The sequence below is a fragment of the Phyllobates terribilis genome, unplaced genomic scaffold (genome assembly GCF_046119375.1).
Source record: "Phyllobates terribilis strain yellow unplaced genomic scaffold, ASM4611937v1 Scaffold_1__5_contigs__length_1240528914, whole genome shotgun sequence".
NCBI lineage: Eukaryota > Metazoa > Chordata > Amphibia > Anura > Dendrobatidae > Phyllobates > Phyllobates terribilis.
The window spans coordinates 1,100,118,085-1,100,130,200 of record NW_027362761.1 but is presented as its reverse complement, the minus strand read 5'-3'; the positions used below and the strand labels follow the sequence as shown (position 1 = coordinate 1,100,130,200).

The following is a 12,116-nucleotide window of genomic DNA, read 5'->3' as shown; positions in this document are numbered from 1 at the left end:
ACAGAATAAAGCACAAACATAAAAGTCGCTATTAGTACAGTTTTCACTTCAGAAAAAAATGCAAAAAAGACAATGAGAAAATTGGGTCATTCATTTTATAAAATCTTCCTGTAAATTTATTTCATGGAAATACCGTGAAATTAGCCCCTTAGTTCATAATCACGTACACACATGGACAAAATTGTGGGTACCCTTCTGTTAAAGTAAGAAAACCAAACAATGGTCACTGAAATAACTCCTAACTGACAAAAATAATGTTCAATTTAAAATTACTGAATATCAACTAATGAAAATCAGACATTACTTTAGAATTGTGGCTCAACAGAAACATTTTAAAAAACAAATTAATGACAATGGTATGGACAAAAATGATGATACCCCTAAAAAAACTTACAAATAATTTGACCATAGGACCATATGAAACTAAAGTATGTCCTGTAATTACTATCATGTGTAGGGATGAGTAGACCCGTGAAAGTTCGGTCTTTCTCTGTCTCTCTCTCTCTTCAGTTTGAGTTCGCTCATCTCCAATCACAGGTGTCTGCAAATCATGAAATTTGTCAGTGCCTACTTATAGGTTGAAAAGTAGTCACTGTGCTGTTTAATATCATCATGTGTGATACAGTGAACATGAACCAAAGAAAGCTAAGGAGAGAGTTGTCTAAGGAGATTAGAAAGAAAGTTATGAACAAATGTGTTAAAGGAAAAGGCTATAAGACCATCTCCAAATAGCTTGATGTTCCTGTTACTGCAGGTACATATATTATTCAGAAGTTTATGGTCTTTGGGACCTAACAGGGATTCTAAGGGGTAACATTGCTCCTTCTAGACAGTGCCATCTCTGCATGAGTAGACTTGTAGGCCATGCAATGCTCCTTTTGGGAATTTAAATATTCAAAAATCCTCTTAAGAGTGGGAGAGGGTTAGAAACATAGTGCCACCTATTGAGGGTGTCAATACTAAAAGGCAATATTAACCCTTTATAGAGTCTTGCCACATGACTTAGAATAAGAAGGTAAACAAGACATTCCATTTGCAAACACATGTTTCGTGGATGTCTACCCCTCATCATAGGAAAGCTGGAGGTCTCAATTGGCTGGGTAAGATGCCTCAGACTTATTGCATGAAAGGTAGTATTTCTCAACATGGCATTCTCTGCAAGCAGAACCTACACCTTACACCTTAGAGGCCTCTTAACCAGTCAAATCAGACCTCCTACTTTGTACCCCGAAACATGTGTCTGCAAATGGAATGTCTAGTGTGGCTTCTTATTCTACGTCATGTGGCAAGGCTCATTAAATCCTAACGGATTGATATTTACTGGTTGTTGTAGCCAATAGATGGTGCTAGAAATCAACTCCTCTTCTCTGAAAAGGTTTTTAGAATAGTATCATTATGACATGCTTACTGGCTGATTCTACTGGTGAATACATAACTTTATTGCATCAGTTGGATTTTACTTCATGCTTATCATGTAGAATTGACAGTACTATGAGTTTATTACAGTCCATGAAATTCAGGAGTGCTTGGTACATTCATGAACACTCCAGTGTGAAATATATGATACTTTTTATATGGCAGCATTAGGTGGCCGTTATCTCCATGGTATAATTTTTTAATGTCAGTTACTGAGTGAAAGATATCTTAATTACCTATCTCTCCCTATATACTGTGCAGTAGATGTCAGAGGGCAAGTGCAGGGCTGGGGAAAATGGCTGAACTAAAACAAAACTAAAAATAAAAGAAGGCATTTAAAGTGCCTTGAAAAAGTAATTTCCACATTTTTTTCATGTTACACACACAAAATTATACATAGTTTTCTAAATATTTTAAAAATATAATTCTGAAAATAGTGACGTACATTTGTATTTAGCCCTCATGAGTTAACACTTTGTAGGACCACCTTTCATTGCAGTTACTGCTGCGAGTCTTTTGGGGTATGTCTCTATGAGTTTTGGACATCTAGAAGCTGAAATTTTTTGCCTATTCTTCTTTGCACACTAGCTCTAGCTCAGTGATATTGGATGGAGATGTCTGTGAACAGCAATTTTCAAGTCTTGCCACAGATTCTCAATGGGATTTAAGTGGATGAAGAGGGGCAAAAATGAGAAAGCTGTCAGCTATCTGGGTTGTCTTCAGTTTTACTCTGTAAAAAGTGCACTTCTAATGGCACTTTCACATTGCGTTCAATGGCCCCACTGGAGTTTATATTCGAACCACCCTCAAAACGGGTTCAGACATATGCACTGACGGGGCCATAGACTATAATGGTGACGGCAGAGTGAACATGAGCTCTGCCGTGAATCATTTTTGGTAGTGTACACCTACAGGAGGCAGACATTCAGCCATCACCATTACAGTCTCTGGCCCCATCGGCGCATACGACCGAACCCTGTTTTGTGGGGGGTTCAAAAGTAATCTCTGACAGGACCACTGTACGGGTGCAGAAACGCCATGTGAACGCACCCTAAGAAAAGCACAATTCTCACCCAGATCAATGACCAGCCAATAATCCTGAACAGATCATTTACATATAAGGAAAATATGGATTTCTCTGGAATAAGACATCAAATCGCAGATATTAAAGTATTATTCAGCTTCCATTTCACAGGCAGACAGGGTTGCAATATTGTTACAATACAGCAGAGATGTGAGAGCTTCTGTCACGATTCTGTTGTCGGGTATCACAAGTCCAGGGGCTCCTACCTGTTCCTAATGCTAGGGGCGTCCTAGCTTGCCCTGTTCCCTAGATTACTTCGGAAGGTGAAGACACCAGGACCACGTACCTTGTCTGAGCTCCTCAATCCTCCCTCAGTGTGTGCCTTTTCCCCCCAGGGAAGAGGGGGGTAGTAGTGTATGGCAGTACACAAACCAGACTAACAAGGTGAAAAAAACAGGGCTAAAGGAAAAAAGGATGGGAAACAAACCAAAATACGACAATAGGATTAACACGCAACCTAAACCACACAACAGTCTAAACTGAAATCCACCAAACGCCTTCTCAAATAACCACTCTCCACCACATTCCTAGAGCCATGCAGCATAAGCTAGCTCTGGCAATGATAGCCTGCCAAAGCCCAGTATATATAGGAGTGGGGAGTGGCTAACGCCTGTGGTCTTCTGGCTCCTCTCTGTCGCGGTAAACCCCTGACAACTGTAGCTTCTAATGTGTTGTATGGAGGCAGAGTTCAGTTCTACTGTTCTGTTTTAGATACATGTCCCACACTGGTAACCCCTCTTATCTCTGGAGGCAGATTCTCATGCAGATCAGTGACGAGCCTATAGTCCTGAGCAGCTCATTTACATATAAGGAAAACATGGATTTCTCTGACGTCAAGACATCAGATCGCAGATATCAAGGTATCATTGTATTCAGCTTCCTATGACCTACATGCCCATATAGACGGCTTAAGAGGGACGATCCTACTGACAGATTCTCTTTAAGTCTCAGTACCGTAATTGGTAAAACGTTAAGGAAATTGACTAGATGAATGAATTATGGTTCTCTTTGAAGAGATCTGCTTTGATTTCCAGAATCTTGTAATAACCATTTATCGTTCATAAACAGATTAGATATTGGTAGAGTAATTAGAATATATCTAAAACAAAGTTAAGCTAAAGCTGGGGCCTCAGATAGGAGAATCAAATGGAGCTTGCATTGGTATGAATATAAATTGTCCCAAAGAAAGAACAATTTACATTTTCTGTGCAACTGCCTTCATAGAAATTGGTTTGAATCTGAACATAAATAAGTTAACAATGATGAGAAAAGTGTCACAAAAGTAAAGTTTCATTAATCTCATTTTTTCCACATGCAGATTGCATCAATTACCTTACTATGGTCAACCAAATACTTGAAGATACAGAGAGAAACCTGAAGCTTAGTGAAGAACATTTGGAAAACATTGATGCAGAACAAAAACTATTTTCCAATGAAAATCACAACAATGACGCTGCATTAAGAATTAATTCTGAAAATATCAATGGAATTGCTAAAAGTGAGGAAATCGCAGTTACTACAGAATCTTCTGAATTGAGCGAAGATGCAAGTCAGGAAAGAGAAATAGTGACGAATGTACAGAGGGAGGAACCTGACAATTTAATAATAATCAATGGCAATGGTGATGAAATCAATGAACCAGAAAGCATGGACAACAATTGTTTGTCAGTAACTGAGGAACAAACTCATCTGCATCACACATATATAATCTGTGACCATGAAATGTATCCCCAACAAGAGCAAAAGCAGGAGGATGTAATGGAGCTGTCTAGTTCCGAGGTCATAGTTAATGTGACAAGACATAAAGCTGATTGTTTATCGGATTCAGGAGCCTGGACCTATAAAGAGTAAGGAGCATTTTATAGCTTCTCAATGTTATAACTTCGATACATTCATCTTTTTGTGAAGGTAAGGGTGTAGCTCCCATTTTCATTAAGCACATCAGGCCAGATGCATCAAAGCTTTCACACAAGAATTCTGCTGTAAAAGTTTTGAAAAGTCGCAAAATGTAGGTGCAACTCGGAGTTGGTCTAAATTTTGTGGGGTTAGGCATTCTCAGGCCAGTTTCCCCAGCTCTGACAAAATGGGAAGATCTGGGGTAAGACTGAGGCGTCTGTCACTCATCAAATTTATGACGAGCGTCAGTGTTCGCTATGCCACAAATCTACTATTTGTTGCGAGGCGCATACAGATGTGTATACCACTCGTCCGCTGCTCCTGATTCATGAAGAGGCATACACTTTTTCATGAATGGGGAGCATCTGACTTCAGCACGCCCCCTAATCAAGACCAGCATGAACAACACCGGCCTTGATGAATCGGGCCCATCTGGAATGTTATAGGAACATGCTACCAAAACCCTTGACCAACTGCAAAATATATCACAACCATGTATTGGTAAAACATAGAGACATACAGTACAGACCAAAAGTTTGGACACACCTTCTTATTTAAAGATTTTTCTGTATTTTCATGACTATGAAAATTGTACATTCACACTGAAGGCATCAAAACTATGAATTAACACATGTGGAATTATATAGTTAACAAAAAAGTGTGAAACAACTGAAAATATGTCTTATATTCTAGGTTCTTCAAAGTAGCCACCTTTTGCTTTGATGACTGCTTTGCACACTCTTGGCATTCTCTTGATGAGCTTCAAGAGGTAGTCACCGGAAATGGTTTTCACTTCACAGGTGTGCCCTGTCAGGTTTAATAAGTGGGATTTCTTGCCTTATAAATGGGGTTGGGACCATCAGTTGTGTTGTGCAGAAGTCTGGTGGATACACTGCTGATATTCCTACTGAATAGACTGTTAGAATTTGAATTATGACAAGAAAAAAGCAGCTAAGTAAAGAAAAACGAGTGGCTATCATTACTTTAAGAAATGAAGGTCAGCCAGTGTGAAAAATTGGGAAAACTTGGAAAGTGTCCCCAAGTGCAGTTGCAAAAACCATCAAGCGCTACAAAGAAACTGGCTCACATGAGGACCGCCCCAGGAAAGGAAGACCAAGAGTCACCTCTGCTTCTGAGGATACGTTTATCCGAGTCACCAGCCTCAGAAATTGCAGATTAACAGCAGCTCAGATTAGAGACCAGGTCAATGCCACACAGATTTCTAGCAGCAGACACATCTCTTCAACAACTGTTAAGAGGAGACTTTGTGCAGCAGGCCTTCATGGTAAAATAGCTGCTAGGAAACCACTGCTAAAGACAGGCAACAAGCAGAAGAGTCTTGTTTGGGCTAAAGAACTCAAGGAATCGACATTAGACCAGTGGAAATCTGTGCTTTGGTCTGATGAGTCCAAATTTGAGATCTTTGGTTCCAACCACCGTGTCTTTGTGCAACGCAGAAAAGGTGAACGGATGGACTGTACATGTCTGGTTCCCACCGTGAAGCATGGAGGAGGAGGTGTTATTGTGTGGGGGTGCTTTGCTGGTGACACTGTTGGGGATTTATTCAAAATTGAAGGCATACTGAACCAGCATGGCTACCACAGCATCTTGCAGCGGCATGCTATTCCATCCGGTTTGCGTTTAGTTGGACCATCATTTATTTTTCAACAGGACAATGACCCCAAACACACCTCCAGGCTGTGTAATGGCTATTTGACCAAAAAGGAGAGTGATGGGGTGCTACGCCAGATGACCTGGCCTCCACAGTCACCAGACCTGAACCCAATCGAGATGGTTTGGGGTGAGCTGGACCGCAGAATGAAGGCAAAAGGGCCAACAAGTGCTAATCATCTCTGGGAACTCCTTCAAGATTGTTGGAAGACCATTTCCGGTGATTACCTCTTGAAGCTCATCAAGAGAATTCCAAGAGTGTGCAAAGCAGTCATCAAAGCAAAAGGTGGCTACTTTGAAGAACCTAGAATATAAGACATATTTTCAGTTGTTTCACACTTTTTTGTTAAGTATATAATTCCACATGTGTTAATTCATAGTTTTGATGCCTTCAGTGTGAATGTACAATTTTCATAGTCATGAAAATACAGAAAAATCTTTAAATGAGAAGGTGTGTCCAAACGTTTGGTCTATACTGTATAACACAGACATCTGGTGACAGAGTATGACAAAATTATGTTTATTTTTAAAGTGGGTAATCTTACACCCAACATATCTCACGATAAGTTGAACCAGAAGGGAAAAGGTATGATAGGAAACTGTAACACCCCTGGCGGCATTCTTGCATGGTGCACCACCTCCCACCATGCAAGACCGCAATCTTACCTGTCAGTCCATGCTTCACTCTTTGCTCCAGTACCTGCTGTGTCCATGTCTCTTGTCTGATTGCTTAGGGCGTCGGCGCGGCTTTCTGCTTGTTTCTTATAGCTACTGAGTGCACAGTCCTAATGCGTCCCCAGCCTATTGCTGTGAGTCACTGGATACTTGAACCCTCTCCACCCAGTAGGAGGGGTCTGAGCAACACTTTCACTTAGTTTGTCTTTTGCAACTGAGTTGCCAGGTCCTGTCCTGTATCTAGTCTGTTCTGCCACCCTGGGGGCTGAGTACCCAGGCCCGCTACCTGTATCTCAGACTTCTTGTCTGTTTCTACCACCCTGGGGGCTGAGTACCCAGACCCGCTACCTGTATCTCTGACTTCTAGTCTGTTTCCGCCACCCTGGGGGCTGAGTTCCCAGGCTCGTTCCTGTATCTTGTTCCTGGTTCAGTTCCTGTCTGAACAGTGTCCTAGCCCATTACTTGTTTCTCTCTATGTCCGTACCTTCCCTTTTCCTGCAGTGTCTGAACCTGCACCTAACTCCAACTCGTCTCTGTACTTCTGTTTGTGAGTTTTGTGTCCACTCGCTACTTCATTGTAAGTACCTTGTATTTATCTGGTTCTGCTTGTCCCTTTTCCCTGCCTCCGTATCTACCTCCTGTGTTCTAACCATCCTCCTGTATTTTCCTGTCTGTTCCATGTGAACAGAGCCCTGTACTGTCTGCCTTCACCTTCTGCTCTGCTTGTTCACCGCTCTGGCAGTTCCGCTCTGCTCCGCTTGTTTACCGCACCTGCGGTTCTGTTCTGCTCTGCTTGTTCACCGCTCCGGCGGTTCCGCTCTGCTCCGCTTGATTACCGCACCTGCGGTTTTGCTCCGCTTTGCTTGTTCACCGCACTTGCGGTTTTGCTCTGCTCTGCTTGTTCACCGCACCTGCGGTTTTGCTCCGCTCTGCTTGTTCACCGCACCTGCGGTTTTGCTCCGCTCTGCTTGTTCACTGCACCTACGGTTTTGCTCCGCTCTGCTTTTTCACCGCACCTGCGGTTTTTCTCCGCTCTGCTTGCTCACCGCACCTGCGGTTTTGCTCCGCTCTGCTTGTTCACTGCACCTGCGGTTTTGCTCCGCTCTGCTTGTTCACCGCTCCTGTGGTTTTGCTCTGCTAGTCCACCGCCCCTGCGGCTCTGTTACTGTATCCCAGTCTGTACTGGTCCCTACCCAGCCTGCGTTCATACCTGCCAGTATCTGCCTGTCTGCATTCCAGGCGTGCCTGTCAGCACCCGCCTGTCTGCATACCAGCCATGCCTGCCAGTACCCACCTGCATTCATACCAGCCGTGCCTGCTAAGTACCCACCTGCCGTCATACCAGCCGTGAATGCCAGTACTCACCTGTCTGCATACCAGCTAACCTGCCTGTTCCTGCATTCCCCGGTGTGGGTCAACAGCTGTGACCGGGGTCTGACCTGGAGTAACACCTGGTCCCTCTGCTCGGTTCCTCCCTGGTTCACAGAGTCGACTGAGCCGCCGTGCGACCTTGGTCGGACCGGGTTGATACTTAGTTACGCCCCTTCAGGCACTCCTCGGTTCATGGTCCAGTGGGATCACTAATCACGCTCACGCCTGTCAGTCCGGGTGCGAGCGTAACAGAAACATTTGTAGTTGTCAATTCTCAATGAAGTTATATAGCAGCTGCTGTTTTATTATAGGTTTGTTTTTTATTATCTGTTTTTTTTCCTCTTCTTTCTACCTGAAACATAATGGAAATAGCTATTCCTTGTTCTTTCTAACATTTATTTTAGTATAATACTGTATATTATCAGTAGTGTTTGCTGTCCCTGACTTGTAGGTCTTCCCTTTATTGTATTATAATCATTCTGTAAATATGAGCAGTCTATAGAGCATAAGAATAAGATTTTTTTTCATATACATATGGCAAGGTTATTTAAACTCTATATACTAGAGCAAAAACTTGGTGATAGCTATACGTCTCCAGTTGTCCTTGGCAAAGTTCAACATTTATTTAAATTCATCTTTTGTTTGCCTCTTAAACCTAATTAAATAGCATCAACGGGGGGGGGGGCACTTTATTGATGAGGTTGGTCTTATATTGTTTGCATGATGATAACAATGGTGTGACATGTTCACGCGTACCTGCCATTTCAAGTAACTTTTCAGAAAAAGCTGTAATTTGTATAAATTAGGAATATCTAACTTCTGACCATTATATTATTTGCATCCTGCATTTTTTTCACCAATTTTCTCAGCCAAGTTCTATCTCTAATTTTAAGTTGTTCCTGAGCTAGTGGGTGGAGACTAGCTGATATAATCTCACCCATCTCCAGTAGCAGTGTATGGCAGTACACAAACGAGACTAACAAAGTAATACAAACAGGGATAAAGGAAAATACCAATCATACAAATATATGCACACAAACAACAGAGGTTAACACCGGGAAATGTTTCCTATCAAACCTTTTCCCTTCTGGTTCTACTTATCGTGAGATATGTTGTGTGTAAGATTACCCATTCATTGAACACATTAACATTCAAGGGATTTCCGTTCTTCTTTCTTTATGTAGCACAAAGACAGAAGCAGAATGTAACACAATTTTCAGCAGCATGGAGAATAATATATAGTGGTACTTAACATTTTGTTATTCCTTAAAAATTTTTGAAATTTCTACATTAATTTTATTATTTTGCATTGCTTTTTAGCACTATAATATTCAGCAGCGCTTTACATTCTAAATTCCCTATCAGTTATCAGTATGTCTTTGAAGTGTGGGAAAAAAACGGAGAACCTGGAGGAAACTCACACAAACACAGGGAGAACATACAAACTCCTTGCAGATGTTGTCCATGGTGGGATTTGGACCCAAGATCACTGCAAAACAACAGTGCTAACCACCAAGCCATATAAATGTGGCCTCAATTATAGTCTGAAATTAAATAAAGAAAACAAAATCAAACAAATGAGTCAAAAATATTAGACTTTGTAATTTTTTTTTTATTGATGAAAATAATTCCCTATTACATATTCTTAGATGGAAAAAATATGTAAGCCCTTAGGATTAGCAGGTAATTTGAAGGTGAAATTAGAGTCAGGTGTTTTTAATCAATAGGATGAAAATCCGGTGTGAGTGAGCGACCTGTTTTATTTAAACAAGTATCTTACAAAGTCTGATTTTCACAAAACATGTTTGTGAGAGTACAGTATATCATGATACACACTAAGGAGATTTCTAAGGACCTCAGAAGAGTTGTTTATGTTCATCAGACTGGAAAACTTTACAAAACCATCTTTAAAGAGTTTGGATGCCACCAATCCATCGTTAGAAAAGTAACCTGGCACTCAGAAGACCCTTGGGTTCTTTTTGCAATTTTGTGCAGAAAATATACAACAGATGTTTCGGTCACATTAGACCTTCATCGGTGTACTACAAAAGTAAAAATGGTAGTAAGTATCATATAGAAATGTGTAAATAATACAACAAAAATTAATGAAAACAGACATAATCAATTCAAAATAATTTGTCATGGAAAATGCATACAAGGAGTACAACAGGGGAAAATGGGATGGGAATGGAAAGAGGATCAAGGCTAGGAAGGGGATGGTGACAGATCCTAAAGTATTTTAAAGAAACCTACCAGTATGTGGGTGTGGGTATACTTAAGCAGTAGCCTATTAGGTTCTATTTGCTGTGGGGATAAAATATAGGCATAAGTGCCAAAACCATGGCCTCTTATGGTATAGGGAATGAGGGGACCGTCGCTGAAAAGTTACCTGTAGATGTATGGTAGCCGGACACGGTGTCCACCGTTTGTCAGGAGGTGCTGTGGAGGACTGAGGACCTTAGAAGTCTTAAATATGTAGTGGAGGGTGTTAAAGGTCACTTACAGGGCTAATCATTGGTAGCAGTGGGGTTTGAGCGCGCATATGGAGTGTGGAGTAGGACCTGGAAAGCAGAAGTAGCGTCATATGACGCTCTTAAGGTCCTAAAATGAGAAAACCGGTCACGTGACCGGAAATGACACGCGAGTGCGTTCCACAGTGTGTTATATGCGTTCCACTGTGTATGGGTAGCGCTGGAGCCAGGATGACAGGATGGAGGAACATTAGGGGAGCAGGATAGGAGTCCAGGAGGGTTGGGGATCAGGAGGGAGGAACACCAGTTAGGATGGGATCTAGGAAAAATAAGAAAAAAGGTGTAAATAACATTACCATAATATACATCATTAGAACAATAAAGAACGATATAGATATGATTACATCAGCCAGGCATCGCGTATCTTAAGATATCAGAGGGTTAAAGTAGTAGTTACATTAACAGGGTATCACATATAGGCAAATATGATCATGTCATCCGAATTAATAGTCCCATTGATAAATGTTGTTGCATATAGAGGATAATGGTCTCTGTTGAACACCATGATTGAACCCGTGTACAAGTTGGCAAAAGATTGTATGAGCTTAGGAACAAATGTATCGCAAACAGGGATAATTAAGTGAAGGAGCTAAGATCATATTCTTTATTAAGTCCTTTAGGGGATAGTGATTGTAGCTCATGGATCCAAAATGACTCCCTATGTTTTAATAAACGAATGCGGTCTCCTCCCTGTCTGGGAGGGGGGACATGTTCAATCACCTGGAATTTTAGTTGTGACACTAGATGACCGAATGGCACAAAATGTGAGGGAACTGGTAAGAGTAAGTTTTTGCAAAGTATTGTGGATTTGTGCTTAGAGATCCTATCTTTGATGCACTGGGTTGTATCCCCAACATAAATCAGACCACAAGGGCATTTCAAGACGTAAACCACGTAGGAGGAGTTACATGTGAAATAATCTTTAACCTTATACTGTTTACCTGATTGTGGGTGATAGATAGTGTCTCCCCGGATAATGTAATTGCATTGATGACATTGTAAACATGGAAATGTCCCATGTTTGGGAGTGGATAGGAATCTCTGTCTAGGTTGAATATTGGTGGTACCGATGTCGGAATGGACGAGGCGGTCGCGGATATTGGTGGATCTTTTATAGCATGGTAAGAACGGGACTTTAAATTCTGGGACTGTAGGATAAGCTGTTTGAAGTATGTTCCAGTATTGTCTGATCTTCTTATGTGGTATTGAAACCATAGGATGGTAAGTATGGACAAACGGCATGCATTGATTGGAAGTAAGGCGAGTGCTGGTAATGGGCTCTAAGGCACGGGACAACGTGGCCGATGGATAACCCCTGTCAAGAATTTTTTTCTTCATCTCAGTGATCCTGATGTCCTGTATAGAGGGGTTACTGACAATGCGTTGAACCCGGTGGAATTCGGACCTGGGTACTGAGGTAAAGATGGATTTCGGATGGAGGCTAGTATAGTGTAGAAGACTATTCCTGTCGG

The 12,116-nt window shown here is 41.5% G+C and overlaps 1 protein-coding gene across 3 annotated transcripts in view; it reads left to right on the top strand.

Annotated features, from left to right (window-relative positions):
- Nucleotides 1-12,116, top strand: part of DTHD1 (death domain containing 1) — a 138,740-nt gene that overhangs the window by 81,530 nt on the left and 45,094 nt on the right. For all 3 annotated transcript variants that reach the window (XM_073646299.1, XM_073646285.1, XM_073646291.1), the window contains exon 2: nt 3,819-4,347. In XM_073646299.1, the coding sequence (XP_073502400.1) occupies nt 3,839-4,347 (509 nt within the window). In that variant the 5' untranslated portion in view covers nt 3,819-3,838. The remainder of the gene's footprint in view (nt 1-3,818; nt 4,348-12,116) is intronic.